Source organism: Athene noctua, chromosome 3, assembly GCF_965140245.1.
Source record: "Athene noctua chromosome 3, bAthNoc1.hap1.1, whole genome shotgun sequence".
NCBI classification, from domain to species: Eukaryota; Metazoa; Chordata; class Aves; order Strigiformes; family Strigidae; genus Athene; species Athene noctua.
The window spans coordinates 81076735-81101981 of NC_134039.1; the positions used below are offsets into that span (position 1 = coordinate 81076735).

The window sequence follows — 25247 nt, forward strand, 5'->3', positions numbered from 1 at the left end:
GAAATGCTTTCATTGTTTCCAATGATTAAATGCTGCCATGTCCTGGAGAGGACTCAGAGCCTGCTGGTAAAATTTACATTAAGCATTGTCAGACCTTAGATTATCATCTATAGTAAAACAACTACAGAGTGTGAAAGTCACATGTATGATGTGAATGTTTATCTGCCATTAACAGATGGTACAGTATGTTCAGTCTGGGATCATCATGGATTTCTGATTATCAGTCCAATATTGAACCTATTTCTATTGATACTGATACTACCTTCAAAGGGAGAATAGTCAAATGCGATGTCCAGGAAGCCAAGAGATTACAGAAATAAAGCAGTATAAAAAAGTGACCCAAGATCATGTTTTTAGTCTGGAAACCCTGTTGTGGGCAGGATATGTGAAACAAAGGTAGTGCCAAAAATTTTATCTAACTAATTGCTTTTGGCCCATTCTGCGCAGTTTAGTACAGTGTGTCATGTACCACTTTCCCTCCCACATACAGCCGAATGGATAACTTCTTTTACAACTGCAATTATATAACATCCCTGTGCCATGACATAAAAGAGTAAAAATAGTACCTCTACCACAGCTTTTAGATGATCTAATTTGGAGCTTGCTGGTATGTAGAGAAATTGTAATGTAGCATTTTTCCTTTTCAGCTTTTTCTTTTTTCAGATGAGTTGCAGTTGGATTGTGCCAAGTTGCTGGAAGTCCTCACTGTCAGCTCTGATGTCTTTCTTGAAACAAACTCATTCCATCACCAGTCAAAAATATTATCTATAATTTTTTTTTTTCTAATAAATTTAGTGATTGGAGTCAAATTGACAGAAATGTCCCCAGTTATTCTGAGTCTAGCAAGAGCAGCAACCTACAAAAGTACTGCATGCTATTTCCTCTAGGTACATGGCCCTGCATTAGAAGCCCTGATGAAAAAGTAATTTTCTGTCTGTCAGTAGGATGCTTTAGTCTTTTTTTCTGAGAAGGAGAGTGAAATGTTAGCCACAAGTCTGGTGGTTTCGTGATTTTGACAGTTCAGAAGAGACGAACTGACTCATGACTGCAGAAAAACTGCCATTGACAGTACTACAGGATCCTTGTTCAGGCTGTCTTCTGCTTTCTTGACCACTCAGCAGATATTGGTGTCCACTCTGGAAGCCGTACATGTCACTCAACAGCTGCCATGCCAGCAGATGCTGCTCATTCTGTCCTTACACCCTTGATGGTAAAGGGGGAGGAAAAAATTAAACGGATAAATGTGCAGAAAAGCTAAAAGTCAAACTGACAGGTGTCCTTGTTTTCTCGTTCCAATAGGTGGCACCAATTCCCTTTCCAGATTGTCGGTTGAACAGGACAGGAGCTCCAGAATACCAGAAGTGTTTAAAAACACAGGCGTCTTTGCCCTTTTCTTTTGCTCTTTCTGAGTGTGAAATTCGGACCCAGAAGGCAGCAGACTGAGAAAATGTCTGAAGCCCTTGGAATGTGGCACTGCTGCCAAGTACAGCCATGCCGGAAAAAACACGCAGATCAGTGAGCAAACGTGACCCAGGGCTAGGAGAGGGAGGAGGGAGGTTTACTTTTGCCTAAGGATGGTCAAAAGTACAAGTGGGACTATTTTAGGGATTTATTGGGAAGGAATTGGAAAGCCATGGAGAGAGGAGAATGAGACATCGTGATTCCAGGTCAGATGGAGAAGTCTTGGACAGCCAAAGAGCAACGACAGTGCACCTTGTCGAGAGAGAGCAGTGGCCTGTCCAGGGCAGCGTGCTCCCCTTGGAAGAAGTGACTCAATGTTTCCATGTAGGGGAGATCTGCAGTGATTCTATAAAGCTGCAAGAGGAAATGAAGCCAGAACGGTGCTGAGGAAGCCTCTATTCTGAAAGTACTGTGGCAAAAACCTCTCGCAGATAATACTGTTTTCTTTATCCTGAAATGCACTCATGTTCATCGTTAAAAGAGAACGACGTCTGCAGCTCTGTACCACCATATGGGCCACGGGGAGAGATGAGCCAGGCTCCCATCGTGCATTGTAACATAAAGGAAACATTGCTTCCTGGCTGCTAAGAGATGCTCAAAACAAAAATATTTGGGTGGAAGCATAACATTATTTTAAAAAATGTAGCTCAACTAAACCCTGGAGGCAAATAGATTCTTCATTAATTTTACCACTTAAATCCTTCTGAAAATCCCCTTCTTCTAATATTTTTAGTCATATGTGCCCCTTAGTTTGTTTTTACCTCAGATATCTTGCTATGATTTTGGTTGAAGGGCTCTTCGACTCTACAATCTGCTCTCCTACTGAGTGTGGAAAATATCACTTCTGGTGGGTTGTGTAAGTGCACTCATCACTACTTTCCTTTTTACACAGTCCAGAGGAGGGAAATAACTGCTGTTGTAGTGAATGCACTGGCATTTTTGATAGGATGCAGTGAAGACCATCTCAGGTGTTACAAACCACTAAGAGCACAATTACAGCAACATTATGGAGGTTGTGACAGTACAGAGTTTCCCAGTGAGAGACCCTGGATCACACCCACGGTAGGAGATAGCTGGGGCTTTTTGGGCCATCTTCTGGCTCTAGAAGCCATGAACCCTCAACAGTACTCCAGAGCGTATGGAATCATATCCTTGTCTTGCTCTTGAGATATTGTGGCTGCTACTGAGTGGAAATGAAGCTTGCAAGCACATCTCACAAATTGCAATGTTTCTCTCATCGGTTAGGGGACCTTCTCGTGTTGCAGCCTTGGCTTGTCTCTGTGATGACTGTAGGAATACCCCAGCATACCCAGGAACACGCCTCCTGCAAGGAGGCTTGGAGCGCAGAGTTTATACAGTGTTTAAGCCTGTGTAAGACAGCACTGCCTTTGAAAGAGACATGCAGACAGGCAGATCAGAGTGAACCAGACCAGAGATTTTAACATGGATCAGTTTTTACCTAAATCATTTCCCCTTGTGCTGGCTCACCATATGCTCACACAACTGGTGGAAGACTTTTGAACCTGTTGGAGTGTGTCCAGAGGGCCATGAAAAAGATCACAGGGCTGGAATGCCTCCCCTGTGAAGAAAGGATGAGAAAGTTTGGGTTATTCAGCCTGGAAAAGAGAAGACTCTGGGGAAACATTATTGAGGCCTTTCAATACTAAAGGGGGCTTATAAGAAAGATGGAGAGACTTTTTACCAGGACCTGTAGTGACAGGGACAAAGGGCAACAGTTTTAAACTGAAAGAGGGTAGATTTAAATTGGACGTAAGGAAGAAATTCATCATGAGAGTGGTGAGACCCTGGCACAGATTGCCCAGAGAACCTGTAGCTGCCCCGTCATTTGAAGTGTTCAAGGCCAGGTTGGACGGGACTTTGAGCAACCTGATCTAGTGCAAGATGACCCTGCCCATGGCAGCAAGGTTGGAACTGATGACCTGTAAAGGTCCCCTCTGACCCAAACCCTTCTGTGATTCTATGATTTTCTGATAGAGGGGAGGAAGATCTGATTCTTTGAGCAGCTGTGCTGGTTTATGCTGGCATAAACTCTGCATGAAACTAGTGTGTTTGAGAACCTTGAATCCCAAGACAGAGAGAGCTTGTGGGATCAAGAAAGGATGTTACCATCATGGGAGAGGTCTTTCATGGACATCTGCCCTGCAGACCACAGAGGGGTACCCCAGCTCTCAGTGGTGCCTAGATCCCAGAGGGATGCCAGCCCCAGCTGCTCAGCACTTCTGCTCTGCCTCCCAGGCACAACGGGGGTAATCTGCCCTGCCTGGTGGAAAACATGCAGCGCTCGTCCTCTGCAACACAGAAATCCAGAGCCTGCCATTGCACTCTCACTGGGAGAGTGGCAAGTACTGGGAAGAATTTGCTTTGAAAGAAAAAGAAGAGAATGGGAATTTTTCCGAGGCTATTCGAGGCAGTAAACACAGATTTGAAATTCTGGCTGAAAACAAACTGCTTTTCAGACAGCTGAGGGCGCTCAGCACTTCTTAACTCAAGTTGGTGTTTTGCAGGTTTGAGCCTTAAGATTCCACAGTAAAATGTACTGATGCTTGAATCAAATATAGTGCTGCTAGTGAGCGAAGCCCGGGCAGGGGCTTAGGCTCTAACATTCCCAACAGCTGAAAAATAAAAGGCCCTCAGCTGATTAAATAGCTGCTTATGTGCTTCAATACAAGCATATATTTAATGCCTTAACTTTAATGGCACCTTGAAAGAACTCTTTGATCACAGATTTCTCCTTCTGAAGCAGCAGGGTTTTATTTATTTATTACAATTTCAATTATCTCCATAAAAGTAGAACTGGAGAAAGATGTTAGGCTCGTATACCTGGATATTTATGTTCTGACCATCTTCCTGCAGTTTTCTTTCATCCTGGTTTTATTCTTGTCTTTGGGATCTGCTTCTTGGCATGATGTGCCTTTGCCAGAATCGCCATCTATATCAATCCTGAATATCCTGAGAAAAGGACCTCTGTTGTGGTGCGTTCTGTGTTGTGGGAATGTCTGTTCAGTTCTGGAAAGAGACACACTGACCTCATTTCACCCAGACCATGCTACATTAGATTTTTTTTTAGGGATTTTTAATATAAACCAGATTTCTCTGAGTTCTCATTTATTTTCCATTAATTTCTGTAGCTTATTCAGGCTTCTTAAAATCCTTCTGTAGTTTTTGTTTATTCACCACTCTTTATTAGCAAATCCTTAATTCCTCGGTGCTTCTAAACCTCCTCAGAACATGAAACAGTGCTTCTGATTTGTGAATCATTATTATCATCACTAATGGTGTGAATAAAAATCAGTGTATTTTTCTGAAATACATTTAAGACATACACTTATTTAAGTGATTATTGTTACAAAAGTCTTGTTTAATCGGATACCTCATGTCCTTGAGAAGAAAGATTAATCTAGTTATCATGGCAATGATATCTATAGTTGTTTCAACCCTAAAGGGACATCTTGGCTTAGAAAGTTAAGGGGTTTTATGTCAGTCAATTGCCATGTTTTTCATCCACAGAGGCTTTGATTTGGATTTTCAAGCACTGATAGTTAAATTAAAGCACCTGTTATTTGCAAGGCCAGTTGACATCGAGCATTTAGCTCATCTCTCTTAGGTACGTGTGTGCACAGTGAATTCCCCCATGCAGAGCTATATTAGCTTAATTTAAGGTTTGTGAGTGACAGTGTGGTTGTAATAGTGCTTCCTAACTCAAGCTGTGCAGAGCCTCGTGGTGTGGCATGGGCTAGCTCATCTGCGTAGTTTAGGTGCCTTGGCACCTGAGACTCTACATTGTGTCATGGAGCAAATGTGGTTTTCAGTTTGTCTTGGGTGACGGGTCCAGCCACACAGTCAGGCTGCAGCTGACATGGGCCCTTCAGGTGGGATTTTCCTTTCACCTCTGACTACAGGACTTGGCTTCGGAGCTACCTGACTCCATGGTTTCCCCACCAAGGGCTGAAGCACGGCACTGCAGAGAAATGACAAAGCACTTCTTTCTTGTCCTGGTGCTCTCTGCACTGTGGAAACATAATTTCTCAGTACTTTGGAATTCCCAATCCATTTCAGCATTTCCAATGAAATAAAAAATACCTTTGGCAATATAGAAGTTCCTTACGGCACAGCCAGGCAACACAGTAACCATCTGCTTTCTCCATAGAAAGATGTACCTGCCCATGCAGGGGGGTTGGAACTAGATCTTTAAGGTCCTTTCCAACTCAAACCATTCTATGATTCTGTAGGTAAAGGGAGAGACATTGGTGCATGCAGAAATCAGGGCCAGATTCCTGGGGAGTTGCAGACTGATATCCAGATGTCAGACTCTTTGTTGAATCCTGTTTCTGCCTGTCAACTCTGCTGGAGGTGATTCAGACTGGATTTCTCAAGGGATAGCCTGTGGATGTCCCCAGTAGTAAGCAATACCTCTCAGATATCTTCTACTTAATTTATTGTCTCTCTTTGGCCTTCAGGTGCCTTAGTCAGCATCATCACTCAAATCCAGAGGGCTGTTTGGAGGGCATCCACTTCTGTGCAGTTCAGTATCTCACAAATGTGGCCCATGAGGACTGCAAGATGCTGGAATATGAGACAGAGGCATTTCTTCCCCTTGCCAGCCTTTCTGACTCCCTCCACAACTTTGATATTCTCTTTTCAGCTAGGAATGGATCCAGGTGGGGTTAATGGCTAGAGGCTCTGTAACCAGACATCCTCAGCCACTCCACAGGAGCCAGACTGGCTTCCCAAACCAGGCAGTGTTAATGGCAAGCCAGGGAGGGGATGGATGCTGCAGACAGCCACCACTGTGAATCCTTGCTGCTTTCAAAAGCAAGAGTCAGCCAAGGAGCAAAGCAGATGAGGGAGCAGACTTTATAATCAGGTTTACAAGTTGATCAATTATTATCATAGCTGCAATAAACTAGTTACAGAGATGATAACAAGCTGATGTTATAGAAAGCCAGCTATAAAAAATGTGTTCCTAGACATGCTGAGTTCTCTGAGGACAGAGAAACAACCTATTAAAAGATCTTGTTAATCCACAGGTTGTAGCCTCAAAGCTGATGCTTGCTTTATACATGTTTTATTTTTTTCCTCCTTCTTCACTTACATGTTCCCTTGCTTTCTTGTCTAAAGAAATACTGTTTTCCTTGGGTAGATTACTGGAGAATATGGTGTACGGTGGTAAACACGTGGTTACTTCTGTTTGCTAAGCTCCCCTGAGGTGAACAGAGTTGCACAGGACATGATGGAGGCCTGAATGGGACCCCAGGCAGCTTCTTTGCAGTTGTTCCTACGGTGCTACTCTTTCACTTGGAGCCATCTCCTTTAATCTCTTTCCTTTCTTCCTGGCTGCCTTTTTCTTCTGGCTGGCCACTGCGTTAGAGGGTACAAAGGAGAAGGGGTACTCGGCCTCAACTGTGCGTGCTGCAGAGAAAGAAAAGTCAGGCTTATGTTTGATTGCATTACATCATAGATTCTGTCCATTAAAAGGGGGTTATTTATGCAAGAGACACTGGAAGAGGAAGGAAATGTAATGATTTGTAGGGATCTGCTCTTGCTGAAGGGTTTAAGATATTATTAGTTTGACATTATTTTTACCTTAACCACTTATTATCACTGCAATGTCAGAGTAGGGCCCAAACGACAGGGTTCCTATCCAGGTCTCATTGCTTTCATTTATCCTACTCTTCACCAGGAAAAGGACTTGTGGCAAAATCTGAATCAAGCCCAGGGTCAAATATCACTAAGACCTGGCATTGTTCCCAACAGGGTTTCTGTTTGAGGGATTGCTTCTACTTGCAGTTTTCTTCTATAGTGCATCTATGTGATCAGGGCTTCCCCTGATATCATGGTAAAACACTATTGATCTATACATGGCCAATTCTGACTTCCCCAAAGATTTTTTCTTGACCTGATAACTTTCCCTCTGAAACCACCCCCTCTGTTTATAGGCTGTGTTCTGGGTGGGGATTTAGTACAAATCTCATTAAAAGCCCCAGTAGTTCCTCCTTGAGGCCAAAGCTGGTCTCTAACACAGCTGCTGCTGGACTCCCAGCTGGAATCCTTGGGTTTTGGCAGCAGTAGTGTGTCCCAGAGCAGAGGGACCATGTCAGAGGGTGCTTTAGGGTCCTGGAGGATTTTCGTGTAGGATCTGTAAGGTGTGGGGTAGCTTAAGTCTGCACCCAGTACAACTTCTTAAGAGGTATTTTCTCTGCTTTATTTTTTGAAAACAAGGGGACATGTAAGATTTTGGACTGCATGAGACTGTAGCCAGTAAAGTACATTTTGAGACTGAGGGGGGAAGATTGTATTTGAAAGTGAGAGCTGGGCTAATATGTTACTTTGATTTTGTAACTTGTTTTGCCTGTAAGTGCTTCAGCGTGATATCTACATACCAGATCTCAAAGAGCTTGCTAGATTACAGCCAGCTCAGGTAAAGGTATCGTTTACCCAAAGCCGTTACCCCAGAACACCTCATCCTTGAACCCAGGAAATTAAGACTATGTTGAGTGAGAGTAACTGGAGGAATTTGAGAAGGAAAAAGTAACTTCTGTGGGAATGATTTTTTACAGGTTAACGTAATTCATTGGCCACTTGGATTTCAGATGACTGAACTGTGTTGGAAGCAGATGCTGTTTTCTCCTTGTTCCTTTGCTTGCCGCTTCAATTTTTTCAGCACTTGTTTGCCACTAAGCTCAGGGAAGCAAAATCAATAGCGCTCCAACATTAATAATTGAGCAAAGCAGCCAGCCAGCTGAGTAAACCCCATTTCACTTGAAATCAGAGCAGTTACTTCCTAGCTTGAGCTAACATATCTGAGAATTAGGTGCAGACTGAGGTGGAATATGGGATAAAAACACCAAAATAAAAAAAAGCGCCAAAAGCGTAGTCCCCCTGTACTGCGTGTCATGGTTCTCACCAAAAGAGCGGCAGAAGTGAATCTTGAATCATTGCTCTCTTGAATCATTTGGTATCGGGTTGCAATCAGGCAGAATGGTTTGAAAGCATCTTTAGTTTGTAGGAATGAACTCTCCAGGGGTCTGAGTGCTATTTCCAGGTTTCGTCCTAAAGCTTAAATGATGCACTTATTGAGAGATGATCATATAAAGTACCTGAAGAAGAAAGCCTGACAAACAATAGCTTTTAACTTGGGGAGTGGAAAAAAAACAGGCAATAAACACAGTGCTGGGGGCATTTCTGAAGGGCGTTTGGATACTCTCACAATGCAGGGTGAGAACCCTGCTAGAATATGATGCTCCACAGCATCCCCTCACTGAAATGCTGTCATCTCTGGAAAAGACTGCAATAAACTTCTATCACGCCTAGTGAAATGACACTGTGGTTAAGGAACAGGGCCTTTTAATTTCAGTAAAGTGTCAGGAAGGGGTGCAGTAGGATGGCATGTCAGGATGTCATACTACCCCGGTGGCTTTTGCAGTTTACAGATGAAAGTTGCCCACATGGCATGTTCTTTGAAAGCAGTGGGTTTGGGAATCTCTAGATCAAACCTGCTTATAAATATTGAGAACAGTGAGCTTCTCTGAGGGATAGTCTTTTTGTAATCGGGTAGACTGTCTATTGATGGACTTGTCAGTAAAGGCATAAATCATATCTGAGACATCAGGATACGGCCGGCAAAGAAATCCAATGAGGATTAATGCCGAGATGTCAGCAATCCAGGAGATACATGATAGCATCACTGTGGAGCCAACAGACACAAAATAAAATGTAAAGATTTCCTTTCTTTCATGGGATCTCCAGGGATCTTTCTGCAGAGTGTCCAGGAAAGTTCTCTGAATCCTGAGTAGTGTGAGGAGGCAGACAGCCTGATTTAAAGGTGTTTAAATATCGCTGAGGGATGGGAGCATCCACCGGGACAGTGCTCTGGGGTGATGCTGAACACTCACTGTGTCAGGGCTTCTGGGTGCCATGCTGAGGACGAGCCTTGTGACGCACCAAAGCAATTATTCCGTAGAGAATTACATGCCATTTCTATAAGGAATGAGATTCAAGAAAACCACCTGTATTGGTGTGTGCAAGAATCCTACTACTGTGTATCAAAGCTTCCTTTAAAGGGACAACACAAGCTGCTGTTGTGGACCCAGTCTGTAGTTTGGATGAAGCCTGTAAGAGTGAGTTTCTGAGAAGCTCAGCTAATGCTGCCTTTCAGCAGGGTGGAGTTTGCAGCCTTTCTCCCAAACAGCAAAGCAAGATCAAAGCCTTTCATTTTCATGGCTTGCAATGTGTTTTTTTATTATTTCTTTTCAATGGCCTGCAGCGCAACGAGAGCTGTAGCATGAGGAGATCATGATGTTCAGAAGCCAACAATACCAAAGCTTTGCTAGACAAGGCCCATCTGTATCTCCTCTCCCAGCCCTATCTTTTCCCACTGGCTTTCTGTGCAGCAGCTGGCAGTACATGTGAATCCAGGAGGAGCTTTGCAGAGCCAGGGGAAACCTGGGAGTCAATTAATTCATCTTGAAACAGCACAGCCTTAAACAGTCACCAGTGACCTGGAGTTTCTATACAGAGAGCGTAGGTAATTGTGCTGTCAATTTGCCATTAGGGCGGAGTTTTTATGAATATTTTTTTGCAATAAGCAGCAGTTTGTCAAATATTGCCTTTAAATATGTCAGTGAAGGAGCAATCTCAAGGCTCTCCACTGCAGCACTTCTTGTCTCGTGGGCTCTGCCCACCACCCTTTGAGATCAGCTTGGCTCTGGCAGAGGCTGCTATGTTGGAAAAGAAGCTCCAACGATAAACATGGGGGCCAGAAAACAGGAAGAGTAGAGGCTTGTTTGTGTGCAGACTGGAGGTGTTTGGCTGGAGTGAAAAATAACACCATATAACATGATTCAGCTGATCCCAAACAAAGGTTAGGGGTGAGGAAGTCCTACCTGAGCAGAGGGAAGCTTCTCAGGGAATTTCCCCTGGACACCTTTCAAAGCTCTGGCTGCTGCATTGTGACCTGTGAGGCATTTGTTTCGTTTGGCTTTTCTTCCTTTTTTTTTTTTTTTTTTTTTTCCCCTTTCAGTTCTTGTCTGTTTTGTTTCTGAAAGAATGACATCCCAGCCCCTAACATTTCTGGAGGCAACACACACATTCCTTGCAGCTCTGTATTACCAAGAAGACAGAAAATGTTTCTCATAATTACACATGATTTGATCATTCCAGCATTTCTACCTCTTCCCAGAAGTTTTATTATCATAATTAATTTCTCTGGCACCTACTTGCAGCTTTAGGCATTTTCCCAAACCTTTAAACACACAGTTAGCAATTCTGAGCATTTCACTGCTGTATTTCTTTTCCTCGGTTTGCTAGTTATAAACTCTTTGTTAGTAGTCTTTCCTACAATGTGAGCTTTATTCATGTAGTTCCCATTACTGTAGTATCATGATACTCCAGGATCTCTGCTTCACCACACCACTGCGATCAAAGAAAATGGTCTTATCCCTAGTTACAAATAGGAATGTGGGATACAATGGGACTAAGACTCCTATTTTTAAGTATTTGGCCTTTGGTGACTTGCCCAGAGTGTCACAGGAAGCCAGTGGCAGAAAAGGAAACTACATGCTGGTGTCCAGAGTCCAAGTCCCTACCTGCTGGGCCAGCTTTGTTTCACTTTTCCACTGCATTTCTGTTGCCTTTTGGAAAACACTCTGCAATTTCCAGTCCATGCAGGACTCATCATTTTCTCAAGTGCCTTTAAGGAAAGGTGAACCAAGAGGGAAGTGATTTTAAGAATGAAGGAGTCTTCTCAGGAGATTGTCTTCTAGCACTTCTGGATGTTGGTTAGGAAAAGATCTTTTGCTTAAGAGAGATCTGAACTCTGATCTGAGCTGTGGAGTATTAATCATATCAGATATTCATCATATCTACATATGATATCACTTGTTCATAGTGAATTTCTTGGATCTCAGAGGAAGAATGTAAGAGATGATCTCAAATAATGTTGGGTTTAAACAACCAGCCGAACTCACACCCGTTTCAGCCTCCCTTTGATTTCAGTGAGGGTTGGTAGATTACTGAAATGAAAAACTCCAAGCACAATCCAGCGCGACTCTTGCAATGGTTCAGTGTGATCCATCTGTCACCATGCAATGGGCAAAGCTGTGCATTACCTTGAACTTCTGCATGTCCCTGGGCACAGTCATGTACTGCAGCGGTGGAATTCATGCTAGCTCTGTTGTTACGAATGAATTGTGCATAGACTGCAAAAATCTCATGAATTCTGACTTTTCATCTATTTAAACCCAATGTCATGTCATCCTCCTGCCACAATTTACAAGAGCCACAGGTATCTTCAATCTGGAGGCAAGCCACCCATGGCTTGTTTGCTGGAATGGGAATGACAGCCCCAGAAGCGAAGCTGCTGATGGGAACGCTGAAATCTTGCTCTTTGTCAGTCAGTAGCTGAGCCAAAAGTCAGGTTTCAACCTATGCAGAACTTGGCCAGATCTTATTATTAATTTGGCTTCCAACACAAGAAGCGCAGCACTGAAATGCAAAACCATTTCCATAGACTCTCAGATTATAGCTGAGTAGGATTAGAGCTGTCCTGGTGTGGGCAGTTTACCCCAACGTCGGACGGGAGCTAGGTCTCTGGGCTCAGCAACGTGAGTCCTGGGGTGGTTCAGTGTGAGAAAGCAGTGACAAGCTGGTGGGCTCTCCAGTCCCGTCAGGTTGTGCTCCCAAGACAGTCACAGGGGAGAAGTGGTCACCAGGTCCATTACACTTGCCAGACTTAGACACTGTCACAAGTGGTACCCAACACAGTCCTAAATATTTTCTCTTCATTTACTGCAAATATGGTTTCACCAGTGAACTGGGCAAGGACTTAAACAAACAAACAGCCCCAAAAGAAGAAAAAAAGGACTTCAGAGCATTTAACTTACATTATTTAAGCTGTCCATCTGTGTCAGTGTGTGTCAGCCAACACATTCAGCAAATCTTGTCTCTGCAGCTTAGAGCCTGATAAAGGTCTAATTGCTTGAGAAATGTATAGCCCTTGGGACTGCAGTGGCAAAAGCAATTTCCTTCTTTACAATGGAGCCTTAATGAAAACCCCTCCTGCTTAACGAGAGCGTGAAAGATTAAGGGACAAAGGTAAGGGTGTGGAGCTGGGTTGCAGCCAGCTGGGGTCTGCGTGGGGTGGCCGGGACCAGAGGAGCCCCAGGCAGGGCAAGGGATGCCTGTGCCATCCCTGCTGGCCTGTGGGGCCCTGCTGCATGCCCCTGGTGAGGTGCAAGAGGTTCTCACTTTCCTTCCTCCCATTTCAGGGCAGCCCTTGCCTCCAGGCTGCCTTGGTGTTTTCAGTCCTGCCGGGACACAACCAGGGCATCGCCGTGTTGGGTCCCAGCAAAGATGAGCTCAGGCCCCACGGCCGCCTCCGCTCCTCCGAGCAAAATCTGGCCACTTGTTGCTGAAGCATTTGGGGATGAAAGCGCCCGGACTGAGGAGAGGAGAAGTGTTTGTAACAACAGTGTTTCTTTGTTTCAAGTGAAAGAAGCAAATTTAATGCAGGATACAAAGCTGACCTTGGGGTGAAACATCACTGAGCCTCCTCAGAGGCTGCCCTCCCACCCCCGAGACAAACCCAGCAAATCTTTGATGCATTAGCGTTTAAAAGTGAGAGAGAGAGCAAAAACCTCTCACAAATTGTTCCAGGAAGAGAATAAAACAGCAGAAGCAGTAAAGGGTGGTTAATGTGGATTTTGCAGCAAATATTGATACAGGAAAATTTTCCCATTTCCTTTCTGGTTTAGAAATAAGATTTTTATCAACAGACAGATATTCCTGGAAAAGCTAACAAAGCTTAAAGCTGAGTGAAAGTAATCATGTTCGGGGGGGCTGTTCACAGCAACTTCTCCCCCCCCCCCCCTTTTTTTTTTTTTAAATCCAATTAAAGAGGAGTTAACACCTGTGCCTGCTTCACTATGCCATTTTTCAAATTTGCAGTTGTTCTCAGGGGAATCAAAGTGACAGATTTATGCAAAGCTGCAGTTTGGATTTTTTCTTGCCCTAGAGCAAGGCTTTTATCCAACACTCTTCTTTCCCCCTTCATGAGGAAGAGGAGGAATGCATCACACTTGAAAAAGGCAAAGAAAAAATATCTTTCGCAGCTGTTCCTAGCAGCTGGGATATATTTAATCAGAACTGGAGATTAACATACATCTCTATGAAAGGGGTGTTTTCTTTCCCCTTATGGTTATGTTATCACCTGTGCAGCAGACAAGGCGTGGAGTTGAACCTTAGCAGAGAACTCGCAAGAGAATAGAGGGGCTGCAAGTGACTTTGTGCTCTTATTCCCAGTAACTCCTGGAATGGGATGGCCCTCCAGGTAGTGAGGACAATTTCTTTGGGCCACATACACTCTAAAAGCCCTTCCTAAGTGTTTCAGACTCTTGCAAGATCTCAGGCTTTGCCTGCACCTAGCTCCAGCTCCAGCAAGCATCTGCACAGCAGGGTTTTTAGCAGGGTGTCCGCAGAAGGCAGCTCTTCTCTAACTACTGCACTGGAGATGGGAAGAGCAGAGAAGGTCTATCCTGGTGTGTCAACAAGTGCTACACACACAACTGAGTGATGGTGAATCTTCAGTATCACAAGAACCTCTACTGTTTCCTAAGCCTTTGTTCAGAGCGGTGAGGCCTGAGGGGCAGTTTGGACTGTGCCCTCCTACAGAGCAGTTACATTTTATCTTCACTGCTCAGCGAGCAAACATCCTGAAATCCCCCTCCTTGAATCATTTAGGATTTGACAGGCAGAACTTGAGAGGCAGAACTATTAACAGCTATATAGGCTTTCCTGTGGTGCTTGTCTCCACATTATCTGAGTGCTGCAATCATGTTAATGGATGTGAATTCACAATCCCTTTATGTAGTAAGAAGCTGGTACCTATGTGACCTACTAAGCTTGACTTTTTGTCCCTAAATCTTATCCTTCAAGTCAATCTCCTTCTCCATCCCCACCTTTCAGCCAGATACGAGTGTCATGCTTCTACTCAGAGTAACACAGTCTTCAGCAAGACATTACTCTTTAGCCTTCCCTGGTGAAGAGACCATTGAAACATTTCCCACATAAATCTACCCAAGATAAACATGCAAAATGTAATTTTTCAACCCAAACAGTTATTGCAGTCCAAGGAGGAGCCAGGCAGCTTTGCTGACAGGCAATATAATCCATCAAATCATTTGCTTAGGCTGCTGCTGCTGCTGGATTTTGTGGCCTTCACTGGCTCCAACACCACCTGCCTTGTACATGTGTCATTAACCCTTGAAGGGTGGCCAGGGAGCAGCTGTCTGGGCCTTGACATAAGACCTTGCTCGGTGTGTGCAGATGCACCGACCTGCTGCGTGGCAGCACAGCAGTCAGCTTCTCCCAGTGGGGTATCGGCAAGTTGCAGGGATGCATTTCACTTAACCAAGGCAGGTTCAGAAGTAGAAGTGTTTCCTCCTCGGCATGTGGGAGCAGCTCATTTCAAAGGAGGTCAGAAGCAGGACTAGATGACCAGCACCATCAACAGTGTGGCCTTCATCGCTGATATCCAAGTGAATTCCCCATGAATGTCAGTGGCACTGCTAACCCAGCTCCTGAGGGAAGAAATTCCCTGAGTCAGAAGGACAGTTTTGCTCAGCAGTGAGACAGCTGATTGCCATAAGAGGAGGGAGCAATCTCTGGTGAGGGAGCTGGATCAGAGCCCATTTCACTACCTTGGCCACGTGCTTGGTTAGCTCACAGGGTTAAGTGTAGTTTTTTTATGCTTTGCTGAGGGCAATTTCTAAAATCCAAATAAACATCCTGCACTATGGCAGGGGGGATGTGCTTTCATGTCAGCTGCATGTGTGTCAAAGACCTGGAAGCCCTATTCAAAAGCATACCAGAGAAGAACAAGACACAGAAAAATACAGAGCTCATACACTGAAAGGCACTGAGCCATTTTGTGAGGTTTGACTGGATGCTTTGATGCCCTCTCAATAGCAGTTAAAGAGAGAAACTTGTTGCCTGGTGGTTGGGGAATAGGTGGTTTGTGGTGAGCAGGTACATATCATGTGAGTATTGATGGATATTGGTGGGAAGGCTATAGAATCATAGAATGGTTTGGGTTGGAAAGGACCTTAAAGATCATCTACTTCCAGCCCTCCTGCCATAGGCAGGGACACCTTCCACTAGACCAGGTTGTTCAAAGCCCCATCCAACCTGACCTTGCACATTTAAAGGGACAGAGCATCCACAGCTTCTCTGGACAGCCTGTTCCAGTGCCTCACCACCTTCACAATAAATAATTTCTTCCTTATATATAATATAAATCTTCCCTCTTTCAGTTTAAAACTGTTACCCCTTGTCCTATCACTACTTGTTACATGCCCTTGTAAAAAATTCCTCTCCCTCACTGTCCGGGACATGGTTTATAAAGCCATTCCAGACAAGAACCCCCATCTCTCCCCTTCTCTTGGTACTTCATTTAAATGGCTCAGAAATGGAAGTGGATGTGGGAATGCTCATGAGACAAAAGAGGGAGTGATGGTGGGGAGGTGGGCAGATGAAGAAGAGAGCTCTCTGGCTGCAGGCGGGTCAGAGCGCAGAGACCAGCCGAGAGGCAGGGCGCAACACTTAAGCTAAGCCCAGCTTTCTGCAGGGCAAGAGGCAGTGCAAGCTGACTGGCCAGCATGAGACTGCTGAGCAAAAGCTGGTTTTACAGAAGGGCTGACAGCTCCTGTGGGGAAGTGCAGGTGTCTCTGATGGTGTTTATACCAGACACCTGCAAGCAGTGTTCACTTAAAAAAAAAAAAAAAAAAAAAAGGCTTAAGATTCTAGTTGCTCCTTTTTTCCCTTTCTTGTCCCTGTTTCAATAGTTTTACCATATGATGTTCACTAAGTTAAATTCCAAACTTCTTAATTCCTTTATTCAATCGTTCTTTGCCTAAAATTTTCCTTGACTGGTTACTTACCTCACTGCCCCTTCTCTCCTGTCCTGAGTCTTTTCTTGCCTTTCCTCACAATTTCGCTGCCTTTCCCCTGCTGTCCCTTTTTGATTTGGGCTCTGTATCATTGTGTCTGCCTCATTCCTCATGTTATTTCCTGTTGCCTTCATCTTGGGACTTCACGGCATGCAGGAGCATTTCTCACCCCTGTAGTAGTCTACAGTAATCTACCACTCAGTAATCTGTGCTGCCTTGCCCCCCTTTACTACAGGTCTGCCCCTCCAGATGTGCATGCACATCTGTTCAGGAGGTACACGTACTCCTAGAGCCTGGAGCCTGGAGTCAAACCCAGTTTGCTAGCTTCAGTGGGATTCCCCCCTCCAAATCCAGAGCTCCTTGGGTGTTGGATGAGACATGGATGGCAGGCAGTTGTGTTCCTTACCACATCCCTGGAAAAAAGTCAGGTACTACTACACTTATTAATGCAGTTTGAGAGAGGAGAAAAGTGCTGAAAGTTAAGCATATGTTGTCTTACAATGCAAAATATTTAAGTAAAAATGCTTTAAATAGCATAAAGGTGTTTTGTAAGAGAACTGTCATATACCATGAGACAACTTTACCGGAAAGAACATCTGTAATGAGAAACAAATCACAGTGACCTTTGCTATAGGGCTTGAAAGCAGGTTTATTTGGGGTTGTGGAGACTCATTTGCCCTCCAGCAGTGGAAGAATTAAGATGTTATGTTTAACATAAACAAGAGAGGTTTAATCCCAAATCCTCATGTAAGAGCACTTTGTGTTCTCTTAAAAGTTCAGTAATTCCATAAGCAAGATGGACAGTTGGGTTATTTTAGGCTCAGTGAAAGCAGGGGAGGGACAGAAAGGACATCAAAGGGAATTAACTCATCAGAGTAAGAATCCAGTTGTGAAATCTGAGCAGAGTATGAGTTCAATTGCATTAACTATAGATGGTGCCAAGTTCTCTCATTATAAAATGCCTTTCTCCCCTTTTTGTTTTATCTAGGCAAACTGCAAGAAGAAATGTTGGTCTGCATGGGACCATCCCAAGTCAGGGCCATGCAACCTCTGAGACACACATGCCAGTGTTCCTGCTCAGCCAGTAATAGCATGAGATTAGTGATTCTCGTTACCATATGGTCTCTACACAAGATCCTCTGAGGTGAGATGCTGGTTTCTGAGTGGTAAAGGAAAGGTAAGGTGGTTCCTGCAGAACAGAAGGCTGCATAGGGAGAGATGTTGTCTCTGATGACCTGCCTCTGCTGGATCTACCTGCGTATCATCTCTGCACTCAGCAGAGACAGAGTGAGCTTTGGTTTGGAAGTGTCTTGGCCCTTTTGAAAGGCAACCCCTTCCCCAGCTCAGATATGTCCTGCTGCTCTTCTGCTGAGGGCACGGAGAGAGGTCAACCCTGGCAATTGTTACCACTTAATAGCACTATATTCACTTTAGAAGAAGACAATATCAAACATGTTACCTCGAGCTGTGATTCAAAGATTGAAACAGATTCAGCTCTTTGAAAACATAGGAGGGACAGGATATAAATATGGAAAACTTGAGCTATTAAAGCAAAGGCAAAACATTTCACATCTCCATCTTTTTATTTCTGGACAAGAAGCCAAAGTCCTCCAGTGTCACTGCTGTGTTAGGACTTAGACAGGTACAGCATCACTTTCTTCATCACTTCCCTGTGATCCTGCAGCTGAAGATACCCAGTGTGAATGACTGGGTGCTGGAGGGATGATTGCTCTGGTCCAAAACCAGGCTAGAATTGCCTTCACTTGACTGATCTAGGATTGAAGTGCAAATTGTACTTTGCCAATACAGTTTTTCTCCAGGAGTGACCAATGGAAATTGCTCTATACTTGGGTAATGATGGCTAGCAGAATAAATGTGGTTTTTGGACAAAGGATAAAAAAAACCAAATAGGAGTGGTGGTGCTGCCCTCTCCTTGGCTCTTTGGAGCCCATTCTCTACAATCCAAAATTCATCTCTGGTCTCTGCAGTAGAAAAAGATGATGAAAATCTGGAGCAATCAAGGTCAATCAATGACTGATAGTCTGGTCACCCTTCCACCAAATAAAAGAAACAGTATTCAATTTATTCAAGGGAGTGTTTGATTGTTGGATTATAAATGCCAAAACTGGCTGAGGATTTCTAATAAGAGGGTTCCTTTGTTTTCACATAGCAGACAACAGCACAACATGAACCCACGGCTGAAAGCTGAAGTCAAATCCAGAATGGGGAAAAGCACAAGATTTTAGCATTAGTACAACTCATCAAGGGATGAGCTTGCTTCTCCACCATCTGAGATTTTAAAGTGAGGGTTGGATGTCTTTCTTCTGCTTTCTTTTTCTAAATTCAGTTATGATCTTGACACAGGAGTCCCTGGGTCACATCTTCTAGCCAGTGTGACCAGATTAGACTTTTCTAACAGTCCCTCTGCCTTTAAAACCTCTGATTTATAAAAAGTGCATTTACCTGGAGTGGGGTTCACTCCAGGGACAAGGGAATTAGACATCTTTATTCATTCCTCCACAGCTGTGGGAATGATATGTTTAGATATTTTTCCCATCGCCAGTTGTGTCAGTGGTATGTGTTATGCAGATGTGTGTCTACTGGGAGCTACGCTCAGACAGCGCATTTCACGTTGATTTATGAACAGACTTCTGAGTGCAGTGACTTCTGGCCTCTGCTGACTTGGGCTGGAATCAGCTTGCACGTTGTTGCTATTCTTATTCTTGGACCTTCAGTCATGGCTCATGAACCAGATGCTGCAGAAATTCAGAGCTGAGGAGATCCTTGCCTCAGAGCTCTTCTGTTAGAGTCTGTCATGAAGCAAGGGGTGGATGTGGGTAGCCAGGGGAACCCAGGGAAAAGATGGGTAGTGAACATAATCAGTAGTGATGAGTCAGAATAACAGTCTGTGTAGCAACAAGTTGGGTAAACAGTGATGGGCCAAGGCTGGGTCTGCCCAGGAAAAGATGCTGCAGGACTCAAGGCATGAGAGGAAAGAGGCTGTAGAGCATCTTTATTGTGTGAACAGTAGGAAAGGCACATCTGGGAGAAGATACAGAGAAAGTGACTACACAGCCTTCAGAATAAAGAGGAAAGTCTAAGGTGAGGATGACATCCAGGTTGTAAGCTTAAGTAATGGATAAGAGGAGGTAATAGTGCCAGTGATTGAGAAAGGGAGAAAGGGCCACTTGAAACGAGAGTAACAGTTCCCCTTCAGCCACGATGGGTGTGGGATGAGGGCCACATGTCCCCAGATGTCAGGGAGCCAGGCTGAGGTGGGACTATGGGTAGGGGGACACAGCTAACAGGACAGAGGCCCATCTCCAAAGGAAACTGCATTTAAATTGGTGAGATTTGTCAGAGATTGGGGCAGAGGGAGAGGAGAGCAGGATGCTGTGGGCACAGTGAGGGCAGGATGGGGAATATGGACAGTGGAGAAGGGTAAAGGCTGAAGGGGCCAAGAAAGGGCAGAAAGATACAGTGAAGGTGTAGGCAAAGATCTCCATCCATACTAACTCTTTGATCCTTCAACTCACTTTTCCATTCAAATTCTAAATGGTATTACAGAAAATGTTTTTACTGCTGTGCATAAAGTAAATCTTTGCAAAGTCTTTGAGACAGCAATGTATTCCCAGCTGATCCCCAAGGACAGATCCTGTTTCTTCATGGTCATGATTACTCTTCAGAAGAAAGAAACATAAAGAACTACAGGGAACTCTGGCCAGGGAGTATGATTTTTTAAAATAGGCATCACCTAGTCCAGACACTGGTACAAAAATAGTTAAATATGATGGACCAAATGTCAAACTATGAGAAGAATGACTTCGAATTAGAGAAGCATAGACTGAAGAAGCTAACAAAAACATCTCTTCCTGTGGGGACACTAACACAGCCAAATATTCATCTTTGTAGGTTGCCCAGTTTAAAGAGGGGTGGGCAGAGGGAAAGAAATCTGGGTTTGATATTTTGTACCTTGGACTACAAATGAATCACTGCAGATATATAAATAGAAGACAGCTGGGCGGAGGTTTCAGATCACCTACATCCATCAGAAAGGCAGCCAGACTCCGAGCACTGTGCTCTCTTGTTTGATACCTGGACTAACGCTCAATTCTGTCAATACTTTAAAGGCAAAGAGAGAGACAAAGCAGAGCTATGTTTTATTAAAAGGCTTAAATCACCTGCATCACCACAGAGACAACAAAGAAAATGACACAGCCCAGAGGGAGGAAACTTCGGTTTAAATATCTGTAAAGAGGTGTGAAAGAAGAGTTCCTGCCTAGGAAAACCACAAGCCTGTCTCAAAGTCTACAAGACTATCTAAGCAGAGGAAGTGAATGAGTAACTGTGGCACATGCATGAGTGGCTGAAAGTGCAGCCTGAGTGGTAATTGGCTCTATTGGTGCTCCTCTGATTAGCTGGTTCTGGCTGCAGCACTTGTCAGACCCGTGCTGAGTTCACAGCAGAAAAGTATTCACACTTCACTGAAGAACGTCTCAGATCAGCCGATGGATCCCTGCAGAGAAACAGCAAACACAGATCTGAAGGATGCAGTCTCCAGGGAGGGTTTCTAAATCCTTACTTCGTGTCACTAATTCCTTGTTATCCAGAGCTGGAAGAGAAAGGTCTCCTGGAACTGATTCAGTTGCTCCTGCTACTTTTCACTACCTTGGAAATGAAGGAAGAGAGAAAAAAACTGATGGTGCTTCTGTGGAGAGAAATTTAAGAGCAAAATTGCATTAACCAATGGGATCTGAATGTAGACGGTTCTAGTTCTTTATTAAAATACTGATCTAAAAGTTGCTAATGAACTCAGACAACAAATTGGCTAGGGGACCAGCTTCTGGGGATGGGAGGGAAAGGTTACACACTGATGAATCTCTGGAGACCCTCCTGACCCAGCAGAGGTCTCAGCTGGGATGTCTCACAGAGGGCACTCTGAGTCCTTACAATGGTACTGGGCACAGTGCCAGCAAACATAAATGGAAGAGAACAAGGAAATCAGGCACTTTCAAGTGAGAGGTATTTTTATGTGCAGACTTGTATACCTACTGCATCTGCTTCAGAGTTATGGCCAAGACCTCCTTTCAGCTCATTCAACACTGAAGTCAGCTCCACGGACTCCCACTGTATCCTCAAAATGCTGACACAATCACTCTGCAGAATGATAGAGAAAATCCACAGAACATTAGTTATTTGCTTCCACACTCTGGTGATCACCACCAAAAAGCGAACTGGAGAGCGTCAGCCAACGCCAGCGTATGCCAGCAAATGCTGTTGCACTTTCTGATATGGCTCACTGATTCAAACACTCTGGTCAAATAGAAGCAGTTTAATTTAGACAATTAATAGTCTAAAAGTAGCATTAAGGAAAGACACATCCATATTTGAGGTGTGAGCTGCCCTTTCTCTCCCTGTTGTTCCCAGGGTGGCTAACCAAAATGTGAGGAATAGCAAAAGAGATCACAGCTTAGATGAGATATTTCCAAAGTGATTTGGGGACAGTTGACCATTATTCACGTGTAACACACAGTAAACAGATGAAGCGTAAATATGAGGCTCTTCTTGTATGTGTACACAGAAGAAACAGCAATTACATTTCACTCAAGCTAAGAATTTGGTTCCCAGGACAAAACCAACCAACCTCATCAGCTGCTTGGGGCTCTACCTCCTCAGCAGCAGCACTGGAGTAACAACACACCTGTATGTTGCTGCCCACACCCAACATGAGATTCACGTTGCTGAAGCTGCCAGACTCTGACACCAGTTGCACCACTTGGAGACACCATGGAGAGACATGAAGAGACCACCCTGGATGGGCTGAACATCTCTCCCATCACTTGTAGCACTTAACTCTTTCTTTACATGACCCCCATGTCTTTGCCAACATCTCAAATTACCATTTCTCAACAGAAACCTGAGGTTCGTACCAAGGCCTCCATGTACACTGGATTGCACAAAATGCCTCCAGGACTGCCCCAGCTTTGTCTGAAGTCAACATCAACCTCAATTTTTTGTTTTTCTCCTTATTTATGTATCTAAAAAGTACAGAATGAGGTTCTGAAACTGTCTCTACCACAGTTTAGTCCCTTCAGGTTCCAAAGAAAAAGCAGTTTTTCCTGATGATTAACATTAAAAAAAATATTGAGCTTCTTGGTCTGTTGGAATGTCCTGAGGATCTTTTCTTCAAAAAATACTTTTCAGGATTGTCTTTTAAGCTTTTTCCTGAAAGTTGAAAGCAATTTGTTAATCTTCAAGAAATAGATTATAAAGAGTTAGAAAGGCTCTATCTCTCATTTTGGAGTTTTTGTCAGGGAAAAAATAAAATCAAAATCTCTTTCTGTTTTAACAAGAACCAACTTTGCTGTTCTTGCATAAAGCTATGGTGAAGTACATTGTATATGAATATACACCATGCCATCATGAAATATGAATATTACCTTTGTTAAACTCTTCAACACACGGCTGAATCTGATGAAACTATTCCAGAGGGAGACACTTGTCACAGAAGAAGTCTTGTCTCACTGTCATGAAGTTGGCTCAGCATTATTTAACTGATGATCAATATTTTGCACATTATTTCAAACACCATGCATGCATGACAACTTCCCTATACCTGGCACAGCACAAACATGGAACAAAAAGTCACCTTCTGCTCCTAAGAGCTCCTAGTCCTTGTAGAGGACTGGAGAGGCAGATGGAGACAGACAAATGGAGCATGAGATTAAAGGAACCAGACAGAACATGCTGTCAGACTTTTAGTAACCATCACAGCTAGGGAGAGATTTAACTGGGACCACGTCTCCATGATATTCATATTCTTACAAAAGTTTTTAAGCATTCCATGCCCATTCCTGACTATTATCCCCAGTGAGATCAGATGTGGGAAAAGGAGAATACTGAAATAGAAAGAGGCTATTTCGAGCTGTGAGTGATGCAGGGGCCCCGGGGATCGTCGGGAGAAGCTCCACAGCAGTTCATACACGGGGAGAGGGTCAGTCTCTGAGCCGTCTGCCCAAAATCTGGAGAAGCTCGAAGCTGCCTCAGACAGTTCTAGGAGGAAGCAGTAGAAAGCAAAAATATATCGACACCTGGCTTTTTATTTCTACCTTGCTCACCAGATGTATTTTGAAAAAAGGTTGCAGGCTGCTAGGAAGACCTGCTCTCCTCCACTTGCAAGTTCTTCCCCATTCTCATTTGAAGTGGGAGAAGTGGGTGACCAGGTTACAAGCTCCGTCCCGCCCCTCCCCCCCCCCCCCAGTTTCCCAGGGTCTTTTTCCCAGCAGGAACTGTGCACAGCCGCCTGCTCCGCTGGGACTCTTGCACTTCCAGCACCCTACGAGCCACCCCGTCCCCTCCGAAAGCTCTGGGTGCCGCCAGTGCGCACCCCGGGGCCGGGGGATGCCTGGCACCCGCTGCCCTCTCCCCAGAGCGTGTTTGCTCTTCGCATCTCTGCTTTTTCACATCTTGCCTCTTCGCCCTCTCTGTCCTGTCCACCTCTTTCCTTTGCATTCTTCGTCTCTGCAACTCTGCCTTTGCATCCCTCCCCTTTGTATCCCTCCCTTTTCACCTCCCCCTTTGCACCTCTCTCATTTACATCCCTCCCCTTTGCCTCTCTGCCCCTTCGCATCTCTGCCTTTTCCCATCCCTCCCCTTTACATCTCCGCTCCTCTCATCTCTGCCCCTGTGCCCCTTTGCCCCTCCGCTCCCCTGCCTGCTTGGATCTCAGCCTTTGGGTATCTGCCTCCTGGCACCCTCCTCTCTCCTCCCCCCGCCCCCCCCCCCCCCCCCCCCCCCCGTCCCTTTGCACCCCCTCCCTTTCGCATCTCGCCTTCGCTGCCTTTTCCACCCCGGCCCTTTTGCACCTCTCCCCCCACCCCGCCGTCCCCCGCAGCCTCCGGGGCAGCCCGCAGCGGCTCCGGGCCGTCCTCCCCGGCACCCCCCCGCCTCCAACCCCCCCTGACCCCCCTGCCCTGCCCTGCCCTGCCCTGCCCGGCCGCGGAGCCGCCCGCGATGCTGCCTCCGCCGCGGCTGCTGCCGCTGCTGGTGCTGGGGCTGGGGCTGGGGGGGCGGGCGGGCGGCGGGGGGGGCTGCCAGCTGCCGGCCGAGTGGCGGCCGCTCAGCGAGGGCTGCCGGGCTGAGCTGGCCGCGATCATCGTCTACGCGCGGGTGCTGGCGCTGCACCCCGACCCCTACGGCGCCTACAACTACCTGCCCTGGCAGAGGGACCCCCCCGACGGCCCCCAGCAGGGAGCGGGGGGGCTCTTTTATTCGGCCGAGATCGAGCTGCTGTGCGACCAGGCGTGGGGCAGCATGCTGGAGGTGCCCGCCGGCTCCCGCCTCAACCTCACCGGCCTCGGCTACTTCTCCTGCCACTCGCACACCGTCATGCAGGGCTACTCCTATTTCTTCTTCCTCCGGTGAGTCCCGGGAAAGGGGGGTCCGGGGCGGGGGTGGGGTGGAGGGGGCGGCATCCCGGCTCCGGGGCATCTCCGCGGCCGGGGGGATGCGCGCCCGCCCCTGCCCGGGAGCGTTCGCTCCGTCCCGCCGCCGCTCTCTCCGCAGCGCCTTCTCCTTCCGCGCGTCCGCCCGCAGTTTCATCGGGGAGAAAAACCCCACACCCCAAACCCATAATAACCCAGCTTTGCCGGGCAGCAGAGGTACGGGGAGCTGTTGTCGAGGAGCTCCCGGGTGCTGCTGCTTTTGTTTTTACGTCGGGACAGGTTCGCCAAAGTTTGGCATAGTGGAGTTTAAAACTTATCCCCAAATACTCACCCGATAGCTTCCTCTTGGCTCTCCCAAGTCCCAGCCAAATCCTGTCTT

At 45.5% G+C, this 25247-nt stretch overlaps 1 protein-coding gene and 1 long non-coding RNA gene across 3 annotated transcripts in view; one reads left to right on the top strand and one right to left on the bottom strand.

Moving 5' to 3' along the window:
• Positions 1 to 20648: 20648 nt before the first annotated feature.
• LOC141959426 (uncharacterized) lies at positions 20649 to 23560 on the bottom strand. The gene is made up of 3 exons (XR_012633439.1): positions 22865 to 23560; positions 21477 to 21581; positions 20649 to 20940 (listed from the first exon to the last, which is right to left on the bottom strand). It is a non-coding gene; the product is annotated as an uncharacterized LOC141959426 (long non-coding RNA).
• Positions 23561 to 24315: 755 nt separating this feature from the next.
• The window catches only part of CCDC3 (coiled-coil domain containing 3), a 45027-nt gene continuing 44095 nt past the window's right edge, over positions 24316 to 25247 (top strand). For both annotated transcript variants that reach the window (XM_074903486.1, XM_074903487.1), the window contains exon 1: positions 24316 to 24844. In XM_074903486.1, coding sequence (XP_074759587.1) covers positions 24438 to 24844 — 407 coding nt within the window. In that variant the 5' untranslated portion in view covers positions 24316 to 24437. The remainder of the gene's footprint in view (positions 24845 to 25247) is intronic.